Here is a 26,615-nt window from a genome sequence, read left to right as displayed (position 1 = left end):
TTGATCCTACCATTATAGAAATATAATTCTTTTTTATTCTCTACAATCAGTTGAAATGTATTTTATTCCGACTGGACACAATCAGCCCTAATTATATAGAATAAAAAGGGATTATATTTCTATGCTGGTAGCAGTAATGACGAATTTTGTATCTTATATATGCGAATTTCTCTTAATTAAATTTAAGTATAGCATTGTCTCGGTTGCAGTGACTGACAAGCAGAATTGATTTCCTGACATAAACATATGATAAATCTTAATACAAACGTTAAGCAACTACATTACATTTCTTTCTGTGCGACTTATGTGGTGATCGGATTATTTCCTGTGTTTGTGATTTTATGCTATTTTTTATGCTTTATCATGAATCAACTTTTTTTTTACGTTTTACATTTTCTCTGTTCGTTACGTTTACGTAGAGATTCAATCTTTAAAAACAGTTTTGATTATAATCAGTATAGAAGAGTTACATGAACGCACTGATATTCTTATTATAAGACGGTCCACCGGGAAATCACACATAATAAAATCCACTTCCATCTATTATTATTTAGCTGCAAGAAACTGAAGGTAAGTATTGATTGGGTTAATGATTTACTATATATTATATAGGTTCGTTTAAAGTTCGTTTAAATAATATTGTATTCTACATAAATTTTTCTGACTTTAAAAATTTTGTGGGATTCACAAATTGCTGACAAAAAGGAAATCTTCAAATGTATTAAAATCTAAAACGTGGATGAGGACCTAGCTGGTGGAAAACTGGTTTGAACCAAACTAAACAGTCGTATTACAGATTTATAAATATATTTAATTATTATTATCTTAATTACAAAATACCCATAATTTTTATTGCTTTAAGCTGCTAGCAATAATCAAGTAACATTATATTAGATTATATGATTAAATGGTTATAGGTATAACAAAAAAAGAACTAATCCATTTTAAATATTATCTGTAAATTATAAACTACATTCTTTAATTTTTTATTTATATGATAATATACATAACAGTGGCCTATCAATGGGAAATGGACGAAGAAATTTAGTTTTCCTCTTACATACTTAATTTTTTTTTAAATAAAACGAATTACTTATTCTTTAATCGAATAACAAAAAATATTATCTGAACTTACGCTTTGATAACTTGGTATTCGATAACTAAGGTTTTACGAAGTTTTTACAAAATTAAATTATATGTAAAAGTTTATCGAGAGCCGAATAAACATCTTCGGTCTGAATACCTCCATTAATATGAAAATTGCTTCTGTGAAGTTCATTTGTACTATTTTGTAGCACTTTTTTACTTTCTTTCTTTCTTTCTGTATATAAAAACAAATCATTACACATTAAAGTGTGTAATCTCCTTTAAAATGGGATTATAAACTTTAATATAGTTGACCGGCTAGTCCTTACATATAATACAACGATTGTGGGTAACTCTTTATAGTTATAATCCAATGGAAAAGTTTATATTTTATCTAAACTCGTATGCGGACATATAAAAATAGAACTGTTAAAATTTAAAAATTAAGTACATAATTTCAAACAGATATTACTGTTACCTAAACTTCTTTGTTAGTTTCGAGAGAGACATACTCAATAAATTGACTTTATATAGATTTCCATAATAACAACAAATATTCTTAACAGTGGCGTATTAATGTTTTCTCTATGGAAGATAGCTTAAATAAGATACCAGCTTTGTATTCCTTTTTTTGCTATAATTACAGTCGAATCGCGATAATTCGTATCCCGATAAATCGAAAACCTCAATAATTCGTAACAAACTACTAGTTCCTTGAACAAAACTTATTAATTCGTAAAATTTCCAAACATTTTGGTCCCCTCATTAATTCGTATTTTATTTGAAATTCAATGAATATCAAACCTCTTATAATTCTTATTGGAGAACAAAAAATCTGTCTGCAAACTCAAGTTGCTTTAAGACCATTCCCAGCTTTTCAATGCTTTAGCGACACAATAAGAAGGCGTGAATGATAATGGATCTATTCAACGATTCAGTTTCTGAATGATAGATAGTGCTGAATAATAGCATGAAAACTAAAAATCGAAAGCTATTTATGGACAAATATATAGCGCTTAATGGATCCCCTTATCTCAGCCACGTAAAACTAAATTCTCTGTCAGTAAACAGGGTTTATGAAATATTTTAAATTATTTTACTGCAAGGATTTGCTTAATAGCATTGATGAAAAAAAATAGTTCAAATCTACGCTATTATTTAGTTCTAATAAAGTTATACCTATATACCATATATAAAATATGAGATTTTTTCGAAAAGTAGTGAACTAGAACAACAAATATTCTTTTTCTATTATTTCAAGTAATTGAATTTTTGCTTGACCATGCAACTGTTTTGAGGATTGCCAAATACCCATCATCAGTGATCTTGAAAATAGTTTTTGTATTTAATTATTCGTAAATAATTTTTTGAAACTGCAACTACCAGGATTCGAACGCCCGCCCTGCTAAACTTGAAGTTCAGAGTCAGTGCACTTTTATGTTCGCACATTTTTCTAGATTTTTGTTAATTTTGCTGTAACAGTTTTTATGCCCTTATTCCCCTGCTAACTATGACACTGGTCAAGAATATAAAATAAAATGTTAATAAACTAAATATTATAAAAACTTTTTCACATGTGTCAACTATATTTAAACAATATATTTTCTAATCTCACGTCGGTGACAATCTAATCCAAAATTATTGATGCTAATATTAGTCCCAAATATTCAACAGCATAGAATAAAAACGGCATTATAAATTAGTAACACAAATGTTTTTAATCTTATCGCAGTAATTAGAGATTAAAGCAATATATAAAGACAATTGGTCACAAAAATTACTAACAACTTAATAGTTTTTTAATAATATTTTTATATTCAAAAATACTATATAAATCACTTTACATACCATATAAGAAATATGAAAGAATTTTAATTAACTCTTTTGCTATATTTAAGTTTACTCTATTAAAAATTCATAAAATCTAGTAGCTAAGCAATAAATAATATTGGCACAGAAAAGAAAATACAATTTAAATACTATGGCTTTTGATATGTATAGTCAAATGTGTTTTAAAAATATAGAGTATAATTTTATGGACCCGAAAATAAACGGGTGTTTAAAAATCAGATAAAACCATATGCGTATATGCGAAAATACAACACCTGAAAATGTTTGAAAGATTTTAAAATTAAATATGAAATAAAGATAAAAAGACTCGAGTGTTTCCTCTGATAGAACAATATATAAAATATTGTCTAGAATTTAATGAATCATTGCTAAGTGTCACAATCTATAGCAGACATTTGGTTATTAAGACCTGCAATAACAAAATCTACACACAATAAATAATGCAGGTGTTCGGTCATTGTTTTTACCACTTCTAATATTTATATTTGTTTAATATAATAGGCAATTAAATGGCTTTTATATACTAACACTTAATATTTTATATATATTGTTTTAAAACACTTTAATGCAAGTGTTTTCAGAATATAATTAAAAATTTTGTAATATGATTTTGTAATATCATTACTTCAGTATCCTCTGCTAGATCAAAACTATCCATAATTTTTTAGAGCTCTTATTCTAAAAATAACAAATTAGATAAATTATGTATGAATACTTCGGGAACTATAGGTCACTCTTTATTCTTCTTGTTGTTGTTTTAAATTGTTCTTAATATCAGATAAGTTTACCGAATGCCGAATGAACATCTTGGGTGTGTTCAACAGAGGTGACCGTTTAACAGAGATGTCCGCTTAACAGAAGAATCCCTTCAACAGAAATGTTAATTCAACAAACAGGTCTATTAAACAAAAGTGTCCGTTCAGCAGAGGTATCTAATTAAGTGTCAGTTCAACAGAGGTATGCACTCAACAGGGATGCCCATCCAACATCCAACAATGTTAAGAGAGTTATTTACTGAAGTTAATTAATAAAAATAATATGAAGAAGTTTACTGCAGTTAATTAATAAAAACAGTAATAAGAAAATGTAATTGTAATATTTGATGCTGAACCTCTAAGTGTAATATCAAAATACAGGAGCTGTTGAGAGCTGATATATAACTTTGAAGTAAGTATTATTTATCTTACCAAAATATTTATCATTATATATTATACAGGTCAAGACTTATACTTCTTTATTTGTTATAAATTAATAGTAGCTACACCTTACATTATTAGCAAATATATATTATATGCCTAAATTGGGTATAAAATTTCCAGATCCATATGTATATGTATTCATATAAAAGAAACTATCTTTTAGGTAAAAATATCTTTGTCTTTCTTTTTGATGTTTAGTTACAATAAATTCCTATGAAAGCATATATTTTCTATTGCGTATAGGGTATATTAAAATTTCAATCTATTGTTCTTCTGACGATAACTTTCATTCATGAAGCGTAATCAAATAATCGAAAATTTCTAATCTTAAACCACATAATCTGTTAAATACTTTGTAGTCAACTAAATTTGTATTGTTTCACCAAATTACGATTAATACACATGTAAACATATATACAACATATGTACGCTAATAAAACGTTGCAGGTGTTTAATTATCAAAACGTTATCTCCAATATGATTCCAAAATACATTATCGAAGATAAATTCAAGTACCTTAGAAAGTTAAGTAGCAATCTTAATACTTTTTGGATTTAGTTGGTGAAGGTTCGCGATTATAGTTGAATGTGCTGAAAAGGACTTTAATGAATTTCATAAAAAAATATTTATTATAAAGGATCTTTTGTGATCTTTCAGTAAGAAGTGTTAGAATAAAGTGTATGGGGCTTAAGAATAAATAAAAAATGAAATGTGCGTAAAAATTATATGTTTGTGTATATAATTAATTGAATATGTTATGGTGATTATTTTATAAGCAAAATAAAAATATTAAAATTCAATAAATGATTTAAATATATGTATATATAATACCAATCAATAAAATAAACTTAAAAAAAAAGATTATAATAACAGCTAAGTCCTGAATTAATAGTGCTGTTTTAAATTTAGTATATATATATATATGTACAAATATATATATAATATTACTAATAATATTCTATATTATAGTAATAATTTATACCAATTTTCTATATTATAGTAATAATTTATACCAATATATTGTTTACATGCATTACATACGATGGTTATAAGTACATGATATGTCATGCAGATGTTTTAGTGAATATGCAATACAAAACATTTTAATTAAATGAAGTCTAAATTAATCATTCAAGTCTTATAAAAATTAATTTAAACAAAATTAATCTAATCATTAAACAATAAAAATCAACATTATTCATGGGATACTCATTTAAATCGTTCGATTTGATTTCATTTGAACTAAATTAAAAATGTGTTTATTAATAAATTAACATAAAATCAATTTAAGATTTTAAACACAATTTATAATAAAATCATTGAGTACTATAAATCCTAAATATATTCGTATATTAGGAATTTAAAGTCCAACTAAGTAAATTAATAACAATCATATAATACCATAAAAAAGAAGAAAACTCAACTCAGTTTTGAGATCTTCCCAAAGGGTTAAAAACTGGAATTCTTCATTCGTCTAACCGATCAATGTAGCGCTTAACAGGCAGAAGTACTAACAATCAAAAAAGTAGCTTTCTCAGACTCACGGTAACCAAAATACGTCAGGTGACTGCTGTCATCATCATCAATTCCTATATCTCCCATTGGAACATAGGGCCTCAAATAAGGCGACAACTATAGCAACAGTGAAAAAGAAAAATATTATAAGAAAACTACTAACAAAGCTAAGAATAATAAAAGCTTAAGAAAAATAAATGTGCTATTAAAAGTGGGAGAAAGAAATATTCTTACATATATATATAAGCAATTTATTCCTAATTCTATGTTAGAAATAAAAATTTCAACAATTTTCTGTACTTCAAAACAATTACCTCCTCTACGACACCACTAGTTAGTCCAGATTTGGCGCTATACTACTAAATCATTAAATTTAAAATAGAAATAACTTTTTATGATTTATTTATAGATTCTCCAAATAACTTCACGACCTTAGTAACTTCCAGTTTTAATTAATTTTAAATGAAATTTAATTAATTTAATATATTATTAATTTATTTTAAATTGCAGCAAATAACTCTCTTATATGCTTCACTGTATTAACTATAATACTAAGCTCCTGGTTGGTGCAAGAAATCGGAGCTGATTGTATTTGGTATGGAGAAAGCCATATGATAGGAGCACATTGGGTTAATAAACAACCTGAAAAACCGGAACCGCAAGAACTTAAAGATGAGGTCGCAATTGAAATAATAAAAAAACGGTGTCCCGTTTTGTACGAAGAATATGAAAATAATGGCAGTAAGTACTTTTAGGTGCAACCACTTAATTTTCCACAAACAAATATATATGTCTATATGTAAATAAAATATTTTATCTAATCACCTGGTGAAAATCTAGACTAACAAATACCTCATAGTGTGCCAAATATGCAGACTAATGTATCGTGTGTAGGAAGTCAATTCAAATAAAATACGAATATTTATGAAATCAATTGAGATTAGTATCATATTGTATTTATTAGTATTATTTTTGAAATACTGATTCATACACAATCCAAAGTAACATTAGTGTTTCCAAAATACTCATATTAAATTTTGTCAAACTAACTTAATCCAAGTATATACCTTTGTCATCTTGTCACAAGATATATGATAGCGTTAAGTAAACGTTTAAAAGCTTTAAATTTTAAAAGTATCAAATTATATATCACAAATAGAATTGAATATTGAATTAAAGATTATTATATACTAACAATCATTACGTACCTTTACTGAACTCCTAAATCGGAACTTCTAACCATTTATAGTACTTTATCTACATCAGAGTTTCTTTCGTAACTTGTCTCCAGTGAAGTTGGTCCATGGCTTTTGTTTCGGAATTGTGTACATTTTTAATATATACTTAATGATAGTTTTACTTTTCAAAAATTTTATTATATCAGCCATGTAGTTTTATAGCATATAGATTAAATTCTTGATTTGAATAATACTAAAAAAAATAATTTTTTATAATATTATGATTATCATAAATATTATTGTTTACGACTTCCAACCTAATTAAAGGCTTATAAAAATCCCCAATGATAAATAATGAAACATCGCTTATAAAATTTTATTATTGTTAAAGAAATATTGCCCATGTATTTCTATACATCTAAAATAGATCTAAAATTTTTAAATTTAATTAAAAAAAAAATAAATTAATAATTTTTTATAATGAAAATTTTAATACTACTGATATAAATTTATTTTAGCTCCATATTTTTGATTTATTATAAACAATTACTTAAACATTAGAGTTTGCTCTATTTATTGCAATTACGTTGCTCATCACTTTAATTTTCCTTGAAATTTTTGTTCAGATTGGATTTATCATGTGCATTATGGCAACGTCCACACGTAAGGAATCAAATCATATAAATTCTTAATAAATTCCTCTCATTGAGTATTATTTCATTAAAGTTTTATCAAAATAGGTTGGATGGTATCCAAGTGCACAGAAAATCTTATTAACACATATTTAAATATTTAAAATTATTATTATTTATATTAATTATTATTTATCATTATTGTATTAATCATTACAAAGTGTTACTTTTTCTAATAAAAGTCCTATTATTATTTTCACAGAAATAGAATTATGCTGCGATGCAGCTCAAATTTACACCATGGATGCTGGCATGACTCAGGCAGATGGTATATATGCGCGTTGTCCAACATGTGTGCTCAACATGGCTTTATCAATTTGTTGGATGACTTGTGGACAAAATCAAACAGAATTTTTAATTCCTCTTAATAAAGAAGATGGAAACTATAAGTATGTTGCGGAAATAGATTATAAAATTGATGATGCCTTTTCTGAAAAAGTATATGATAACTGCAAAGGCATACAACATACACAAACTGGACGACCTGCATTGGATTTGGCATGCGGTCCCTATAATGCTAAAACATGTGACCACAGGAAATGGTACAATTTCATGGGAGATCAAAGTATAAATGAATTTGTACCTTTTCCAATTAATTATAAATTTTTGGATGAAACATCTGAGGAGGGACGATTACTACTGTATCCATTAAATTGTTCACAATCTTACGAGAATTCGCATGCTTGTTCATGTGTTGATTGTAGTGACTCTTGTCCAATTGGTAATGAGCCAACCGGATTGGAAGATGGATTTTTAATAGCTGGCTTATATGGTGTAACATTTATAGTCGCTTTAGTAGTGGGCGTTCTTATAATCGTTTTGATTTTCTTCGATTTTATGAATATTTGTTTGCCCAAATGGAGTTTACCAGTATGGTTAAGTGGATATAGCGGCGTAAATAAAATTTTGTATAAAATGTTTAAGGCATGGGGCACATTTTGCGCAAAACATCCAGTATTAGTTCTTGCAATTTGTTCCTGGGTAATCGGTGGACTTGCTTATGGCATAAGATATATGGAAGTTATAACAGATCCTGTAGAGTTGTGGGCGAATGAAGAAAGTGATACACGCGTTAATAAAGATTATTTCGATTCACATTTTAGTCCTTTCTATCGGACTAACCAAATATTTCTCAAACCAAAAAATACAGCTACGGTAAATCTATATTACTTATATATTAAAAAGCATCGAACTTTTTAAGAACCTAATATAAGTGACAGTTTTTTAACATTTTTCTTTTATTTAGTTTACACACGAGACAGAAAATATGGTTTTGACTTTTGGACCAGCTTACGAAAAAAATTTTATGTTAGAAGTTTTCAGATTACAGCAAGAAATTGAAGATATCGGTTTGAACGGAGGAGTTCAATTGCATGAAGTTTGTTATGCACCCGTATTATATCCCGGCGAGAAGCCAACAACTGAGAAATGCCTTGTACAATCCGTGTTTGGCTTTTTCCAAAATGATTTAGAACGATTTAATACCGAATATGAAGACCAGAACGGTTACACGATTAATTATCTTAATCATTTGGATGATTGCCTTAGGTAAGTAAAAAATAAATATTTTTTAAATATAATCTATTTTTAATGATTAAAATTATTGTAAAATAAGATACAATTTTAAAATATAAAATTCTTTGTTGTGAAAAGGAAAAGGAAAAGATCTTTAATCTGTTTTCTTGTATAAAAAACGTTTATATTATATATATTAGTATTTTTGTAATGTTCAATTATGGTGAAAAACCTTAGTCTAAGCAGAAAGACACATGGCCATCTATGGGACAAGTACAGATCAAAAAATTACTGCGAAATTTAATTCACATACTGTCCACAAATAACACTTACTTTACATTTATTGAACGTTTTTTGTTCAGAAACTTCTTAATCTAGAACAACAAAGCACGACTCACGCCTCGAAATGTCCCTAATTAACCACAGTTTTGCAAATATTCCTTGGTATATTTTGATACAATTAAATAATTTTATTTTTTTGGTATGGTTTCGTATGTATTTGTTTCTGCGGTCCTCCAATCTACACAGTCATTTGTAATGGCTCGCGATCATATCTGATTTAATAACAACTTCATATTTACACTATAATCGTCAATATTGTTTATTTTTCATTTATTTGTTATTTTTTGTGAATTATTTTATTTTATTTTTATAAATCAGTCCACTATTTTCCAAACTTCTGGGCAATCATAACCTCTCCACCTCAGTCGCTAAAGGACAAATAAGTTTAAACATTAAAATTTTGCTATAGAGTTCTATAAAAGTAATATTTTATATTTATATTTTATATATTCATTTTTATATATAGTTCATTGTTTTTTTTTTAATATACAATATAATATATAAAGAATGTTACCGTAACAATTAATATAATTCAAAACATTAAATTTATTTTTTTGTTATTCGAATTCAGAGTACCAATGTTAGAAGATTGTTTTGGTCTCTATGGCGGCCCTATAGAACCTAGTGTTGCAGTCGGAGGTAATTATTTATACACTAACAACATAGTTTTGCTTATTATTATTTACGAATAACTTTTTCAGGAATGCCAAAAGTTGATCCCAACGAAGATCCCGACTATCTATTAGCAACCGGTTTGGCATTAACATTTCTGGGTAAAAATCACAATAATGAAGCTCTTCTGGAACCAAATTTAGAATGGGAGAAAAACTTTATTGATTTGCTAAAAAATTATACAAACAATTCCATTGAAATAGCATTCTCAGCAGAACGTTCCATTCAAGATGCTATCATTGAACTCTCCGAGGGTGAAGTTTCAACAGTCGTAATCAGTTACGTTGTTATGTTTATTTATGTAGCAATAGCTTTGGGAAAAATACGTAGCTGTGTGGGATTCTTCCGTGAATCTAAAATTGTATTAGCTATAGGTGGTATAGTTATCGTACTGGTATCAGTTGTTTGCAGTTTAGGTTTCTGGGGTTATTTAAAAGTAACAACAACCATGTTAGCCATTGAAGTAATTCCATTTTTGGTATTAGCAGTTGGTGTTGATAATATTTTCATAATGGTACACACCTATCATCGATTAGATCGGACTCAACATACAACTGTAGCAGAAGCTATTGGTGAAGCTATAGGATTAGTTGGACCCTCTATTTTGCAAACTGCTGGTTCTGAATTTGCATGTTTTGCCATAGGTAAGGAGTAATGATAATATTTTCTATTATATGTGTGTGGAATATTTAATTGATAATTGTATTTTAAAGGTGCCATTTCGGATATGCCTGCTGTTAAAACATTTGCTTTATATGCTGCTGCTGCTATCTCCTTAGATTTCTTGTTCCAAATTACAGCTTTTGTTGCACTAATGGCATTGGATGAACGACGTTACGAATCAGGACGTTTGGATCTTATTTGCTGTGTTCGTACATCTAAAAACGTTGAACATGATAATGATGTAGGATTTTTAGAAAAACTATTTAAAAACTTCTACACACCATTCCTGTTGTCCAAGTAAGCTTAGAGTAAAATATATATTTACCACATTTTCGAAGTCGATTATAATAATTATTATATTGTTAGACCAGTTAAATTCATTGTGTTGCTTATATTCACTATAATCACTTGTCTATCATTGATGGTTGTACCGTCTATTGAACTCGGCTTGGATCAAGAAATGTCAATGCCAAAGGACTCGCATGTAGTTAAATATTTCCGTTTTATGTCTGAACTCCTAGCAACGGGTGCACCGGTCTATTGGGTAATTAAGCCAGGACTGAATTATACTGAAAGAGATCATCAGAATTTAATTTGTGGCGGAGTAGAGTGCAACAATAATTCGATGTCTGTTATGTTGTACACACAATCACGTTATCCAGATATGTAAGTATTAAGTTAACTTAAGAAATTAGTTTAATTAAATAGTTATTTCTTAAAAGCACTTATCTTGCACGTCCGGCTTCATCGTGGATTGATGATTACATTGATTGGTTGAGTATATCGGATTGCTGCAAAGTCAACGCAACAAGTGGTGAATTTTGCCCTAGCAGTAAGTAACGCGATATTTGATTGAATAATTAAAAATAAATTAATTCATTCTTACTCAAATTTAATCATTAAAATATTTTAATTAATTTAATTTTTAGTAAAATTAAATTTTGAAAATAATTTACTTCTCTATTGTGAGATATACCTAACTAACCTTTTCTTACTTCTCAATCGAATGGCTACAGCTCAATATAAATAATTATGTTATTATCATTTATTAGATTCAAAAAGTGATGATTGTGAACCATGCAGTCGTGAGTTCACAGAGGATGGCCTAAGACCTTCAAGCGAAACATTTCGCAAGTACGTACCATTTTTCTTATCTGATTTAGCAGATGCTGAGTGTGCTAAAGCTGGAAGAGCCTCATATGCTGATGTAAGTTGATTAATACATTATTATATACATATATTTGTTTTAATAGTGTGTAATTCTTACATGTCTAGGCGGTTATATATACTTTGGATCAATATGGCGAAAGTACCATAACGGATACATACCTAATGCAATATTCTACGACTTCAACTACTTCCATACAATTTTATTCAGCTCTAAGAGAAGCGAATAGAGTAGCTGAAGAAATTAATGACATGCTTTCGAAAAATAATGTAGATGCTACAGTTTTCCCATACTGTGTATTCTTTATCTTCTATGAACAATATTTAACAATTTGGGATGATGCACTATTTTCACTATCTATATCTTTGGCAGCAATATTTTTGGTGACGTTCTTGATCACTGGTTTTGATATTATTTCATCTTTAATGGTTACATTCATGGTGTTGATTATACTTATAAATATGGGTGGCATGATGTGGGCTTGGAATATAACACTAAATGCGGTCTCTTTGGTCAATTTAGTCGTGTGTGTTGGTATTGGTGTTGAATTTGTAGCACACATTATACGCGCCTTTAAAAATTGTATTGGTACCAATCAGGAACGTGCCAGTACAGCGCTCTCATTGACCGGTAGTAGTGTTTTGTCTGGTATTACACTTACGAAATTTGCTGGTATTGCAGTTTTAGGATTTTCGAAATCACAAGTATTTCAAGTATTTTACTTCCGTATGTACCTAGGCATCGTGCTTATTGGTGCAGCCCACGGTCTGATATTATTACCGGTTGTACTCAGTTTATTTGGACCTACAAATAAACGAAATAAAGTAGATTCAAATAAAATTGAAGAAATTAGTTAAGTTTAATTAGCTTTGTTAGATAGAGAATATGTTTAATATGCAATATGTATATATAATTTTTAATTTTATACTCGTATAATTAATAAAATGGCTTCTTTTTTAGTACAAATAACTGTGTACTGATTTTCTTCTTAATTACTTTAATTTTATAATAAACAAAAAAGTAAATTAAAACAAACTACGAATATTGGTATGGAGGGTGATTTTAAAATCTTAGGAACTACCTATATAGAAAAATAGAAGTTGATTGTATATACTGCTAAATATACGTATACATATAAACATCAGCTTCTACACAAAGATTGCATAGACACTCTAAAAAAACACAAAACGAATATCTCGAGATCTATACAACACACTATAAGAGCCAATAAAACCACTCCCATCAACACGTGTCATGTAGGGCAATGTGCAAGGCGTATGATTCATATCGACACTACTATTATTAGGCATATTAACAATATAAGCAAAGTTATTAGGTCCCATATAATGATCGCCTAACACATGACATGATGGGGTAATGTTTAGGAAGCCTAAGCAGAAGAAATCGAAGCAGAGAAACCCGAAACTAAAGTTGGTGAACGCTGTGAACTAATGATGAAATCATGAAGTAAAGCAATTTCAGGAATAAGAAATTAGATAACTAAAGCTCGAATCATATTGAATGAAGATGACAGTAACTCTAGAAGAAGATACAAATAGTGTTAACTCACATATGATGAGAATAATAATGATAATCTCAGGAAAGGTACACCTATAATGGATATTCACCAACTGACTACTACTAAACAAGGACAAAATGCGAAATTTTATTTTTTTTTTTTAATTTTTTCAACCTGGCTGCCACATTTATGTTTAAAGAAACCATTATGTCGTCGGCGTGCGCACTCATAAGGTAGCGCTTAGCGGAACAACTCTATTTCTTACAAGAAAGAATTTATAGTAATGGAGATGGAAGTTACTATATGTTAGGTCGAGACATATACAGAGTTATCTCACAAATGATGATGATGATAATGTCACAAAAGAAATATCCGGTTTACTAACTGAAGATAAATACAAAATGTAATCTGCAGTAATCACTTGATTATATATCTTGTGGTATAAAACATCACTATACAGTTGGAACTACTTAATCACTAATATTATGCAATATCGTTTTAACTTATATCTTAGAATCACTTCTCAACATCTACTTATCAACCGTAGTTTCAAAATTGGCGAAGAAAGCAAAACTTCTTGGCGGTACGCTTTCTTAGTGATAGGACATTTCTTATGATCTCTTACAACAACAACAACAACAACAACAACAACGCACATGCCTTAGTGAAATGTGATTCTAAATGTTAATAATTTTTAAAATGATTGTCATATCCTTGATTATTAAAGTTTTTTTAATTTTTTATTTTTTTTTTCAAATAGACTAACAGCAAACAAACGCTGTGATAGACCACAAATTTACTTTGGAAAAATTCAGGGCTATACGTTGCATGCCAAATATTAAATTGCATGGTAAACCGACTATTGCGAGTTTTACTTGTCCTTAATACTTAATACTTTTATTTAATATTAAAGCAAAAATAACCTAAATTGTTCAACTAAAAACATAAATATTGTAAGATGACATTGGTAAAAACATGAAAAAAAACCATTTTAATAATATTCAAAATTTGGATATATATATGTTTATGTACTATTGTTAAAATTTATATAGTATGGCTCCATCATACTTTTTCAGCTGCCCTGAAGTTATATACGAAAATTGACAGGCTATCCTACTTACCACTATCTAATCTTAGAGTAATCACTCTCCGCACGGGGAGATACGCAGATCTTAGATCAATCACTGAATAATCATGAAGCTTATAGGCAATACATAAATTAGTCAATGAGATGGGTGGGACCCTGTAGTGCCCCCAGCTATCAAAGAGTAAAAGTGCCCAGTTGCGCTTACTCGAAAAAAAAGGATCAACATACAATTACAGAAAATTTAATATTAGTAATATTACAAATATTTAATATTAGTAATATTTATAAAAAATTTTAATTAATTCTGTTTTAAAATTAATGAAAATTTTTATCTACATTATTTTAATTTAAAAATAAATATTATTTATATTTATATAAATATTATATTATAGTTGTGTTATATAGTATATTTATTATAAGTATCATTTTTCCACCTTCTTAAAAATATATTATATTTATAAATAATATTAAATTGATATTTTAAAAAATATTTTAGAATTAAAATACAAAAAAAATTAAAAAAAGTATTGTTTAAAATTTCAGTACCCCTTTATATGTAATATGTATTATTATCTTGTGTTATATGTATTATCTTGCATACTTCGTTGTGTATTGTTCTGGTATTTCTTTGGTTTTTCTCGTATTCACTGCAAGCTGAATTCTCTTAGTTTCTGAAGGTTCATTAGGTTGCTTATGACTTTAATTTAATTTTATTTATGTTTGCTGTAAGCGAAATTCTCTTAATATCTAAATGTTCATTGGATTGTTCATCAGCTTTATTTACTTTTTAATTTAGTTGATTTTTGTTTATTTCAATAATTATAGTATCATCAATTAAATTAATAAAATTTCTTTTTCATATTCTGGAAAATGAAAGGAGCGTCACCCTTTCCCTTAAATCATATATGATACCCGTACATATTAATTATGTTTGATATAATTTTTTATATAACATTCAACCATAAAATATTGTAAATAACAATCTTAGATTTATGCCCAGTTTAATAGTTCAAAAACGAACTATACCATTGGCGCACTTCTTCGGTTATCTGATATAGTACTTTGAATTCAAAAACGCCCTTGAACACTCTTACACAAGTAATACTAAGTATAAACCAACTCTTTTTTTCTAAATTCACGATATTTTTATATATATTAATTTTTTATACAATAAATCGCAATCCATTAAACGCAGGTCTTTCGGTAATGCGATCTTTATATATTCTTTCTGCATTTACTGTTAAATCGCATCGAATTTTCGGTGCATTTATAAAGTTGAGTTCTTGCGTTTCGCTTCGATTCATATTATTAGGCAACCAACCATACCATTGATTTGCCAAATTGGGTAACGCCTCACGATACTGGATTTTTTCTCTCTGTATCTGTTGTCCATTATTTAAGTGCCCCAGTGACTGTTCATATTTGGAGTAAAATTTATATGTAACTGGATGAACTATAAAAATATACATTTTTCAGAAGAAATTGAAGAAATTGATATTATTGGTATTCTTGCTTACTTGTCTTACTTGCTGTGAAGTTATCAAAAATAAAACGATATTTATTCTGATTTGTTATGAGTTCCTTTTCAAATAAATATGGGAGTGGTTTTCTTTCGAATTCATCACTGCTTTCTTTTTTATTTTTTGTCTGTGAACTTACTTGAAGTATTGACATTATATCAAACTATAAAATTACTTAGTATACAAAATGCTTTAGAATATTTCTGGTAATTGTTCTGGCCTCTACGAATCACTAAAACCTACTGCGACTCGAAGTTGACAATCTCGCAAGTGCACCAAAAAGTATTTCGTGACCTGTTACTTAAGGAATCTATATATATCCATAACTTTCTTGAATTATTCTTACCTTACCTTCATTTTAATAAATGCTATTTCGTGCTTTAGTTACTTTTTATTTAATGAGCCTGTTGTTATGAAATTGTTTTCGTAATTTTTGATGCAAGTCTAATTCAATAAATTTTGTTCAGCTATTCACTTGCGAACTTTGTTTTATTAAAGGACATGAATAACAACAACAACAACAACAACAAAAAACAATCAAGGAAAACCGCAGTGCCATGATAGTCCTTAAAGTTATTCTTACAATAAATATTTAATTCTAGTAAAACATACTAAAAAACTTACTTAAAGTGCATATGTCTTATCTTTTTACTTTGGATTATTTATTATAACAAAACTTTCTATGTATAAGTTATAGTAAGAATTATCACTAGTTGTCTATATAATCAAATAAAAATAAATACAAGCAGTGAATGACTATGCTGTAAATATAATAAAATTAGAGTTATTTCAGCAATCAAGATAATAAAATTTTCATCCATTAATAAAACACAATGATTTACACTCCCGTCTACCCACTTAAATAATGCATAGAGTGTCGCACACAAAACACTTGTTAAGCAAAAGATGTATTGATTGTAGTCTTCAGAATAAATTGAAAGATATACTATAGAATATACCCATCACTTTCGGAAAAACCTATGACTGTATAATATATAACATACAATTATTGCAATAAATGTCGTACTCAAAACAGTTATCAAGCAAGAAACTGGATCCACTGTGATCTACAAAAAAAATTAAGTGATCTTCTAATAATATATACATACTGTAAACTTGTTACTACGGTCTTTCTTATGGAATACAACGCAATCGATTGTTGTGTTCAAGATAAATTGAGAGTTCCTCTATTGAATATACTAATGCCTTGTGACTACACAAGACACTATACATATTAATGGATTGATTGGTGTACTCGAAACACTAATTATGCAGGAAACTGCATTCGACAGTGGTTGTCAAGATAAATTGAGATTCCATACCTGATTCAATGCAATACATATATCAGTTTTTATATAACACACTTCAATTGATTACAGTCTTCAAGATAATTTTAGAGATCTGGTACAGAACATGCTGCTAACTTGTGACTGTATAAGAATTTATTACTTATGCAACATATTGGTATCGTCTATGGGATTCGATATAAATTGAGGAATTTAGAATATGTTAATTATTTTTATAATTTTAGAGATCTGGTACAAAACATGCTGCTAACTTGTGACTGTATAAGATTTTAATACTTATGCAACATATTGGTATCGTTTATGGAATTCGATATATATTGAGAAATTTAGAATATGTTAATTATTTGTATAACGAAAAGTCTTATACAGCCATAAAAAGCAAATGTAACCTCTATACATATATGAAAAGGCGGTATTTAAAAATTAACTTTACTAAAATTAAGCCCTTGATAATAAATGTTAAGAACGCTTCGCATTTAATCATTAAAACTGATAATATTGAAGAAGTTTACAACTGACGATGATATTGCTGTTATTAACTATAAATTACGATTAAAAAAAATCCATTTAAATAAATAAATTTTAAGAGTATGTAAAAACTACGTCACAAAAATTAAAATAATCCATGCTCGCGCCCATGCAGTATAGTTATTTGAATTTGAAAGTTGGTTCTTCACATATCATGAAATACATCACTTTATTGTCAAAATTAAGAACTGTAAATTATTTTCTCCAAGTATCTAACAGTACGTTTACAGTATCAAAACTGCCCTCAACAAATTTACATCAATAGCTGCTATTATTCATAAAAAAAAAGCCATGTGAAAATGTTATATGTTATATTCTAATTATAAGTTTTGATAACTAATTATTAGTAATATAAAATATATATAAAACTTTACTTAGATTTAACACTAGTATAACCCACCAGGTAGTAAAGTACTTCTTTGGCATTTTATCGGAATGTTCAGAGATAATAATGGAAGATCTGTTAACAGAGGCGTCGCTAGGCGTCAGCGATGTCGGCGACCGCCGACGGCCTCGCGCCCACAGGGGCCTCGCAAAAAGTTACCGACTGTGGATTCTAAGCACTTAGTAAATATTTTGAACAATTTGATTTGATAATGGCATTAACCATATTCAAATATTACTGAATGTTTATATAGTAACCAGATTCATGTTCACAGTTCCAGTCAGTATAGCTTCGACGGAAAGAAGCTTTTCAAATTTAAAATTGATTAAGACGTACTAGAAAATTATGATGATCCAAGAGAGACTATCTCCATTCGAAATTCTATAAACTGAAGCAAAAATAGCAGCTGGCGCAAATTATGATATAATTTAAAAAAAAATTAAGTGAAGCTAAAAGTAAAAGATTAGCAATAAAACTTTCAATCATGCTTTGTCATATTAGTGAATGTAACTTATTTAGTTTTGCAACTGGATTATAAAGGGGGCCTCGCAATTCTAATCTCGCCGACGTCCAGAGTTGGTCTAGCTCCGCCACTGTCTGTTAAATTATATAAATACAACAGGTCTTTTATATAAATGCATAAATAGATCTTGTTTGTGTCTCTTTATGTTTCTTGCGATAAAAGGTAGTACAACAATGAAAAACCTGTGAAGATTCGGCCTACAGCATATCTAACAGTCATAAGAATAATACTAATTCGAAATATACAAAGAATCGCATATTCAAGCACATATGTACATGTTTCTGATATACATACGTATCCTAAAACATGAAAATTTATTATTACAAGAACACCATGCCATGCCCTCAGCGCAATTTTTATAAATAATGAATTTAATCAATTATACTTGTTGCTAATTCTGCTTGCAAGGTTTGTACTCTATATGGTATTGAGTAATCATACTCCATACAGAACTTGTAGCAATTCATTCGCCTAAAGGCTCAGTTAGACGGTAGGTAATGTAAGAAATTAATTCAAAACAAAATACACAACCAACCAAACTTGTGTGTTTGATGGAAACGAAATAAACAAAGTACACCGTTTTTGTTTATTTATTTTGTTCTTATGAAATACGCAGATTCGGTTGGTTGTATATTTCGCTTGGAATTAATTTCTTACGTTACCCACCGTTTAGTCTAACTGAGCCTTAATAACGTTTACATCCAAACACACTCATAATTTTCATTTCTTCATAAAACAAAACCAATAACTAACATACTTTTCCAATGGACTTGAAAACTAAATCGAATATACATATAGATCCACAACTTTACATATAGAATTTATCTTCAGCTGTGCGTTAAAAAATGGTAAAAATTTACCTCCTTAAATAACGACAGCTGGATTTTTATTTTATTCTATACGCAAACACTAACCATCTAAAGCAATGTAAGTAATTTGCGCTGAACCTTATTCAGCACACTTGCCTCTTCTTACTACTAATTATTTGAATGTATTATTTTGAACCGGGACGGCGCGAACGCCATTCCCGACTACCAAAAATTACACGCACGAGTTATTCGCATTAGGAATAATCGCGAAGGTCAACTCAACCGTAGTGCAATGGCCAAGCCTCACTTCGGGGGAACCGCCTTCTTGATCACGGTAACCCCTACGCCAGGTAAGTATGCTTTTCGCCGCACTGCACTGAGTACTTAAATATAGGACTCACTAAACTCGATGAGAATTATAAAAATATACAAGCAAAAAAACGAAATTTTTATAACATAAACGGTGGTTGTTTGACAAAACACCCAGTCGCTAAATGTAGTCATTCTACACAAACGATGTGCAATCATATGTGGGTACAGAGTATGTGGATAAAGGAATATGATATATATGAAAATAAATTAATTTTATATATAAATAAAATAACCTTTGACAAGATTAAGAATTATTTTAGTGATACAATAAAATAGTGATTAAAACTAAAAATATAACATAAATATAACAAAAACACAAAATTGAATATCAATAAAAGCTTATGTATATGTATACAAAATATGTATATGTAGTTTAAATTTCTAATTGTTTTTAATTTTATATTTATATTAATGTACATACATATATATATATATATACATGTATTTGTATATAAATTTATACGTATATATATGTATATATATAAATACATATTTATTTCATAATTTTTATATATTTATAGTAAAATTAATACTTATATATATATTTGTTTTTGTATTTATGTATGTATATATATGTATATATAGCGCACGAGTTCCATATAACCGTGCAGACTGTAACTGTTTGTCGCTTATAATTCGTTTAGACTTGCTAGAATCACTTCATTTGCTGCTGGGTTATTGTCAACAAAATAGACAGAAGACAAATTTCAAGCAAAAGAACACATTGCTAAAATGTTTACATTCCTCTTACTAACAATTAAATCAGTTTATGAACTTTATATTTTACAGCTTCAATTAGAATGAAAAACAATATATACATAAATATATTAAATATAGAATTATATGTAAATATCTATGTACATGTACAGACATATTCTCGCACTTCACGTCCAAGCATATTTAGAAAGTATCTGGCCTTTACAGAATTTTTCATATTTTTTAGATTATTTCAAACAATTAAATTGTGCTAAATGAAATTTCACCACTTTTTGTTAATAATATAACAACAGAGCTCATAGTCACTAATAAAGAATTCATTCATTTGTGTTTTTTTTAATGTTTTCATGTTAACTTCAAAATGACAGCGGAATATTTGTATATAAATTTAATAAAAGATAAAAAATGTTATTATATTTTCATTATTTTTTATTTCTTAGTTGATTAAAAAAATAATTATTATATAAATAAAAATTTAGCCAATTATTTTTATGAGTTATATTCCCTTTTATACTTCGGCCGTGTACGAGTTCGAGTAAATTGCGGTAAAGTAAAATTGAAATTTCCTAAGGATTTTTTTATTTATTTATTGAACTAATTTATTATTATTGGTTTAATGTTTTCAAATTTATTTATTTATTTACCTAATTATTATCTAATTTACCCTACCCGAAATTCTGGTAAATAGCAACATTCGCTGACATACCTAAATAATTTACTATTTCCCTCAATTCACCATCAAATTACTCGGACTCGTACAAGGCCTTAGCCTATAATTGCAATATACAAGCATCAACATAGCTGATTTTTTTTATTATAGGAAATAATATATTTATATATATATATTTATAAAATCAATTCATAATAACAAGTAGCCTACAGGCTGAGTCGGCATTAACAACATCAGTCGTCTGAAGTGTGTCTTCTCTTTTTTTTCTTTTGCAGTAGGTGAAAAGAATCGACAATCATAGTGTGAGACTTTAACCCACTAAAACCACCTCTTTGGAATGGTTGTGGAAGATTGTAGCCGCGTTTAGTGGATGTAACCCCCATTCTAGTAATCAGGAGGTAGACTGTAAAGGGACTTAGTATTTGTAATTACAAATTTATCTAAACTTGGGGTAACGACACATAAGCATTAATTGTAAGCAATAATGGATATCTCTGTAGGGAGTATTATCAAGGGTGTGAGAGGGGTGCCACTAACGGTATAGCCTGTGATGAAGGTTACGATATCCGCGATTGTACATCGAAATGGAGTGGAGAGAACGTGTTATCTCGTCGAAGTAGAGAGCAAGGAATTGGGAAGGCCTGTGGAATAGAGCTTGTACGTGTGTTGTCTATGTTTAGAAAGCAAAAGTTGTCACATTCTATAAAATAATATAGTTTTGCTGTTGACAAGTATGATGGTGCTGATGCAAAATATTCTTACTTCGTTGCAAGCCAAAGAAAACATTTTTATTCTAGTCTTCATTAAGCACGCAAACTAACTGACAGTGATGACATCGAAACTAATAAACAAATAATTTCTTTCTACCGATTTTAATGTTTGTTATGTCTTCTTTTTGTATTCATAAAGCAGATCCATGTTAGTTTCTGTTACTTTAATGAATTTTATTAAGTTTGTTTTAATAATTATAAACATACCACTATTATTATGTTATTCAATTAAAAATTACATTCATTTATGCGGTAGTTTGTTTTTTTAAAGACTTTTAAAAATGGAAATATTATTCCTTAACAATTTCCATAAAAATTTCATCAACTATACAAATCTCTATCAGTAATTTAATTCTTTAGTTTTTACGAAACCACCTCGCGATGTGAACGTTTCATAATTGAAAACTAAAACCAGTAAAGATTAAACTTAAACTGGCAAATCTTCCAATATGAACCACCCAGAAAAATACTTAATACGAGTATAAAGTCTCACATTTTTATTCCCAGATATGTATATGTTTTTGTTAACACAGTTTTCCTAATAAGATACTACAATACTAATTTCTTTTAAATTTAATGAGCTTCATAAGTATAATAAACAATTTGTTTGTTGTTTATTAATAATCTTTTAATAAATGAACATTTAAAAAAAAAATTTGTATAAATTATGTACTTTTTCTAAAAAAACGACAAACTTCTATTTTATAACATTTATTATTTTTATAAATTGTATACAGTACAATAATTATTATTTTTACATATTATAATAATAAATAAAATAATTTATAAATATTATAAAAGTTGTAATAATATATGCAAATTATATAAATATAGTAATTTACATATATTATAATTTTAATTTAACCAAATATAAATTAAAATTTTACTGTTTCATAATAATATATATAATAATAAAAATTATAATTCACACAAATAAGAATTTATATCTTTTTTTATTATAAATTTTATAATTTTTAAAATTATACAATAAATATCTTTTAGTTATATTTGGTGGAACATTGCCATTACCTTTGTATATATTCTTATTTTTATACTACAATACACATACATTCAAATAATTTATAATTAGTTTTTAAGTTCTTTTACAAAAAAAATTACTTATTAAGATTAATTAATTATTGAAATTCTAATAGTTTTATTTACAATTATATATATAGGGATATATATTCTTTCTTATACATTTTTTATAGCTGAGAGTGCTATGGCAAAACATTTTGGTCATATATATAATATTAGTTGCCTGAGTTGCATATTTAACGATTGTAAATGCATTTTTAATAAAATATTAATTATTTTATTAAAATGTTAATGAGTGTTAATCATCACCCGTAATATATGTCTTCGTATTATTACTAAGATCGTGTCTTTTAAAAGAATATTTAAAACCACTATGGATAAAATGAACGGTAAGCAAAGTTTTCAATAAACGTAGGTCTTTGACAAGTAAGTACTTCATAGTTTACGGGTTTAGCAATAAATTTTTGTAAGGATAATCTAGTTTTTTCTAAAAGCATTCCCTCATCAAATTTAATGGGTTGTGGAGTAGTTTTTTTGAGAAAAGTTTGCACAAGTTGAGACCAGACCGAGTCATTATTTTCACTTACTTCAGTAGTTTCGGCCACTATATTTTCTGTATTGAAATTGATTTCACTATTATCTATAGTTCTGAATTCTGGCGCTAATAAATCACCTTGTTTAAGTTTAGGTCTCTTTGGTTGGTCTGTAGCAACAATAAGTTCATCATTTGTTTCTGATTCAGCACTTTCAGGTAAGGGCGGTAGTGCCTTTTCTTCTTTCATTAAAGTTTGTAGTTTTCGAAATGTTTCAATCATGCGCTTTTTGAAAGCGGCATTTTTTTGTATATATTCGAAAAGTTCAACACGATCTTTAGGCGAAAGAGTCGGTGGTTTTAACGTTTTAATATCAGATTCGTCTAAAATTTTTGTATAGGTGCGATTTTTATCATTCGTACCCTTAATCAGTACTTTTAATAGGAACTCTTGCATGGACGTTGTATTTACTAATGTTAACTGAAATTCTAGTCTTAAATTATTTAAAGTTTCCAATTTAGTTTTGAAAGCTTCTTCTTCTAATGATATTGATGTGGAGTATTTTGTTGTTTCATAATCCAAAACCTGTAACAAATTTGTTAGTTTCTCGTATTTATCGTCATCATAAGACGTGAGTCCTTCATCAATTGCTAACTTAACATTCACTGCGTACCGCTGTTTAAGTTCATATATTTCCCAAAGTGTACGCATAGTGCTTTCGAAATCTTTTTGTACACCAAATCCTAATATATTAGACACATTTTTATCAAATATTTCTAATCCCACTATAAATGATGCATCCAGTGTAAAATTTTTCATGAATCTTACTACATAATCTAATGCAGCTCTAGCGCTTTTAAAATCGGATCGTTTCTTATCGAAAAATTCATCTAAATCTGCTACAGTAAGTTGATTTCTTAATAAATTAATGGTTGTAGCATCTTTTTCTTCCTTTCGTCTTTGATTTTTAACTTTATCAAATCTATCAATTAAAACATCAGCTGCCTTATTATTATTTTCATCGTAAACCATTATATCAACAACTGTTGCAGTTGTATCATTTTGATCTGAATTGGTGGTGTTTAGTTTATTTTTATGCTTTTGCATGTCTTCGAAACCTTCAGCACATTGATATTTTTTATTTTTTGTTTCATCGGCAATACGTCTTTCACGTTCTGTTTTTAACAAATTATTATCACTAAACATTTCCAAATCAAGCCCTTCGTATATATCACTTTTAATATCATGGCAACAATGTAGTGCCGACATATCTATTGGATGTGCCTCTGTATTAAAGATGTAAGATCCTGCGTATACTACACACTCCCCATTAGTAGTTTCTAAACGTTCGCCAGTGACACCATCATTATGCAAGAAATTTTCTTCATCAAATAATAGATAAAGATACTTCGTAGTTTCAGCAAGGAAAAACGATTCCATTCGATTTTCTTTTTCATGTGTAACAACGTTGCGTATCTAGAAATATTTATTTAATAAAATTTTTTTATCCATGCTATATAGTTATACTCACAGTAGAATAGCCACATTTTGTTTTTGCACTGAATTCAATACTTTTAAGCAGTGTTTCACCCATTTCCAAATATACGTGGTCATTTGTGGCACGGTATAAATACATAGCTGACTCTACGAGCTCAGGACGAAGTGGATAACTTTCACGATTTTGAGATGCTTCACCTAATGGTATATTAAAGAATTCTGGTAAGAAACCATATTTCTTCAATACGCTGTAATACTTTGCAAACGTGCGTACAGCAGGCCTTATATCACCAATTAAACTTAAAATACCAGGCCAAAATGACTCTAAAGACTGAAAAACAGGTAATGTCACCTGTCCTTTTGCCATGTGAACCCAAACATACCAATCATCTCGTCTTTGATATTTATCTATAGCATGTCGGGCTTCATGAAACATTTCCAATAATTCTGGCCGGTTAAGCATAATTGCGCCTTTAACTAAATATTCGAATAGTGAATCAACGCCTGCACCAATACCAGAATCCAAAGCTGTCCAACGGCCTGTTAGCACATCAATATGATTTCCAACCAAACCAAGCGGAGAACGACGTTCCCATATTGTATGAATTGCATTTAGAGCTACCTCCTCATAAATTGGGTTACCAGTAAGACGACTCAATGCCCCAAATTCTATTAAAAAGGTGCCAACGGCAGCAGTGCAAGTAATTGGTGTTTCACCTTTTGGAACACCATACCGTAAATTTACTGTACCATACGGCATGCCGGTGAACGTGTCAAACGCTGGTAAAAGTCGTTTTGCAACATCTTCTGCTAATCGCAGTAATGGACCTTGACATGGCCAACCTTTTTCAACATTTAAACCAGCTTTTTTCGAAATTAAATGCGCCGATATCAATCCGCCAACAATGCGTATATTTGTTTCAAAAACCGAAACATTAATATCTTTGTCAAAATTCATTTTCTTCTCAATTAATAAAGCGATACGCCTAAATTCACTATAATTGCCCATGGTTGCCAACGTGTCCAAGGCATCAATCAATGTCAGTGAATAACTACCCCAAGTATCCACACCATCACATGTCAATGGACGGAGTTCATCATAATCTGCTGCGTAACGCAAATAACTATCGTATCCATGTTGAAACACACTTCGCACTTGTTCCCTTTAATGCAAAACAATTTAAGCAAATTTGAAAAGATGTACTTCATATTCGAACTACCTCAGCTCCAGTTTTTTCTCTTTAGTGTAATACTGTGAGCATTGCACTCTCTGCGGTCCTTGCAGTGCTAGAATGACCAAGCATACAAGCAATAAGTGTATATAATTTAAAAAAATATTTTGCATTGTAAAAATCTAATTTTATCATTTCATTTTAAATCTGTGTAATCTCATTATCACTACTGAGGACACGACATAGTATCGTCACAATTAGCAGACATAAACAAATTGATCAGCTGA

General features: G+C 28.8%; 2 protein-coding genes and 1 non-coding gene across 3 annotated transcripts; 1 reads left to right on the top strand and 2 right to left on the bottom strand.

The window, feature by feature from the left end:
• Nucleotides 1-4,718: 4,718 nt before the first annotated feature.
• On the top strand, nucleotides 4,719-12,821 carry LOC119670323 (NPC intracellular cholesterol transporter 1 homolog 1b). The gene is made up of 11 exons (XM_038080537.1): nucleotides 4,719-4,847; nucleotides 6,162-6,392; nucleotides 7,724-8,676; nucleotides 8,768-9,069; nucleotides 9,950-10,017; nucleotides 10,080-10,694; nucleotides 10,764-11,010; nucleotides 11,080-11,379; nucleotides 11,436-11,545; nucleotides 11,766-11,920; nucleotides 11,989-12,821. The coding sequence occupies exons 1-11, from the start codon at nucleotides 4,841-4,843 to the stop codon at nucleotides 12,736-12,738; spliced, it is 3,738 nt and encodes a 1,245-aa protein (XP_037936465.1). The 5' UTR covers nucleotides 4,719-4,840; the 3' UTR covers nucleotides 12,739-12,821.
• Nucleotides 12,822-19,753: 6,932 nt separating this feature from the next.
• On the bottom strand, nucleotides 19,754-19,917 carry LOC119673615. Its single transcript, XR_005252132.1, has one exon. It is a non-coding gene; the product is annotated as a U1 spliceosomal RNA (small nuclear RNA).
• Nucleotides 19,918-23,273: 3,356 nt separating this feature from the next.
• LOC119670321 (ER degradation-enhancing alpha-mannosidase-like protein 2) lies at nucleotides 23,274-26,603 on the bottom strand. Its single transcript, XM_038080535.1, has 3 exons — nucleotides 26,377-26,603; nucleotides 25,191-26,319; nucleotides 23,274-25,135 (listed from the first exon to the last, which is right to left on the bottom strand). The coding sequence occupies exons 1-3, from the start codon at nucleotides 26,499-26,501 to the stop codon at nucleotides 23,498-23,500; spliced, it is 2,892 nt and encodes a 963-aa protein (XP_037936463.1). The 5' UTR covers nucleotides 26,502-26,603; the 3' UTR covers nucleotides 23,274-23,497.
• Between the last annotated feature and the right edge of the window lie 12 nt (nucleotides 26,604-26,615).

This window comes from Teleopsis dalmanni, chromosome 1, assembly GCF_002237135.1.
Source record: "Teleopsis dalmanni isolate 2A chromosome 1, ASM223713v2, whole genome shotgun sequence".
Lineage (NCBI taxonomy): Eukaryota > Metazoa > Arthropoda > Insecta > Diptera > Diopsidae > Teleopsis > Teleopsis dalmanni.
Note: the sequence above shows the minus strand (reverse complement) of the source record. Positions and strands in the feature narration are given on the sequence as shown.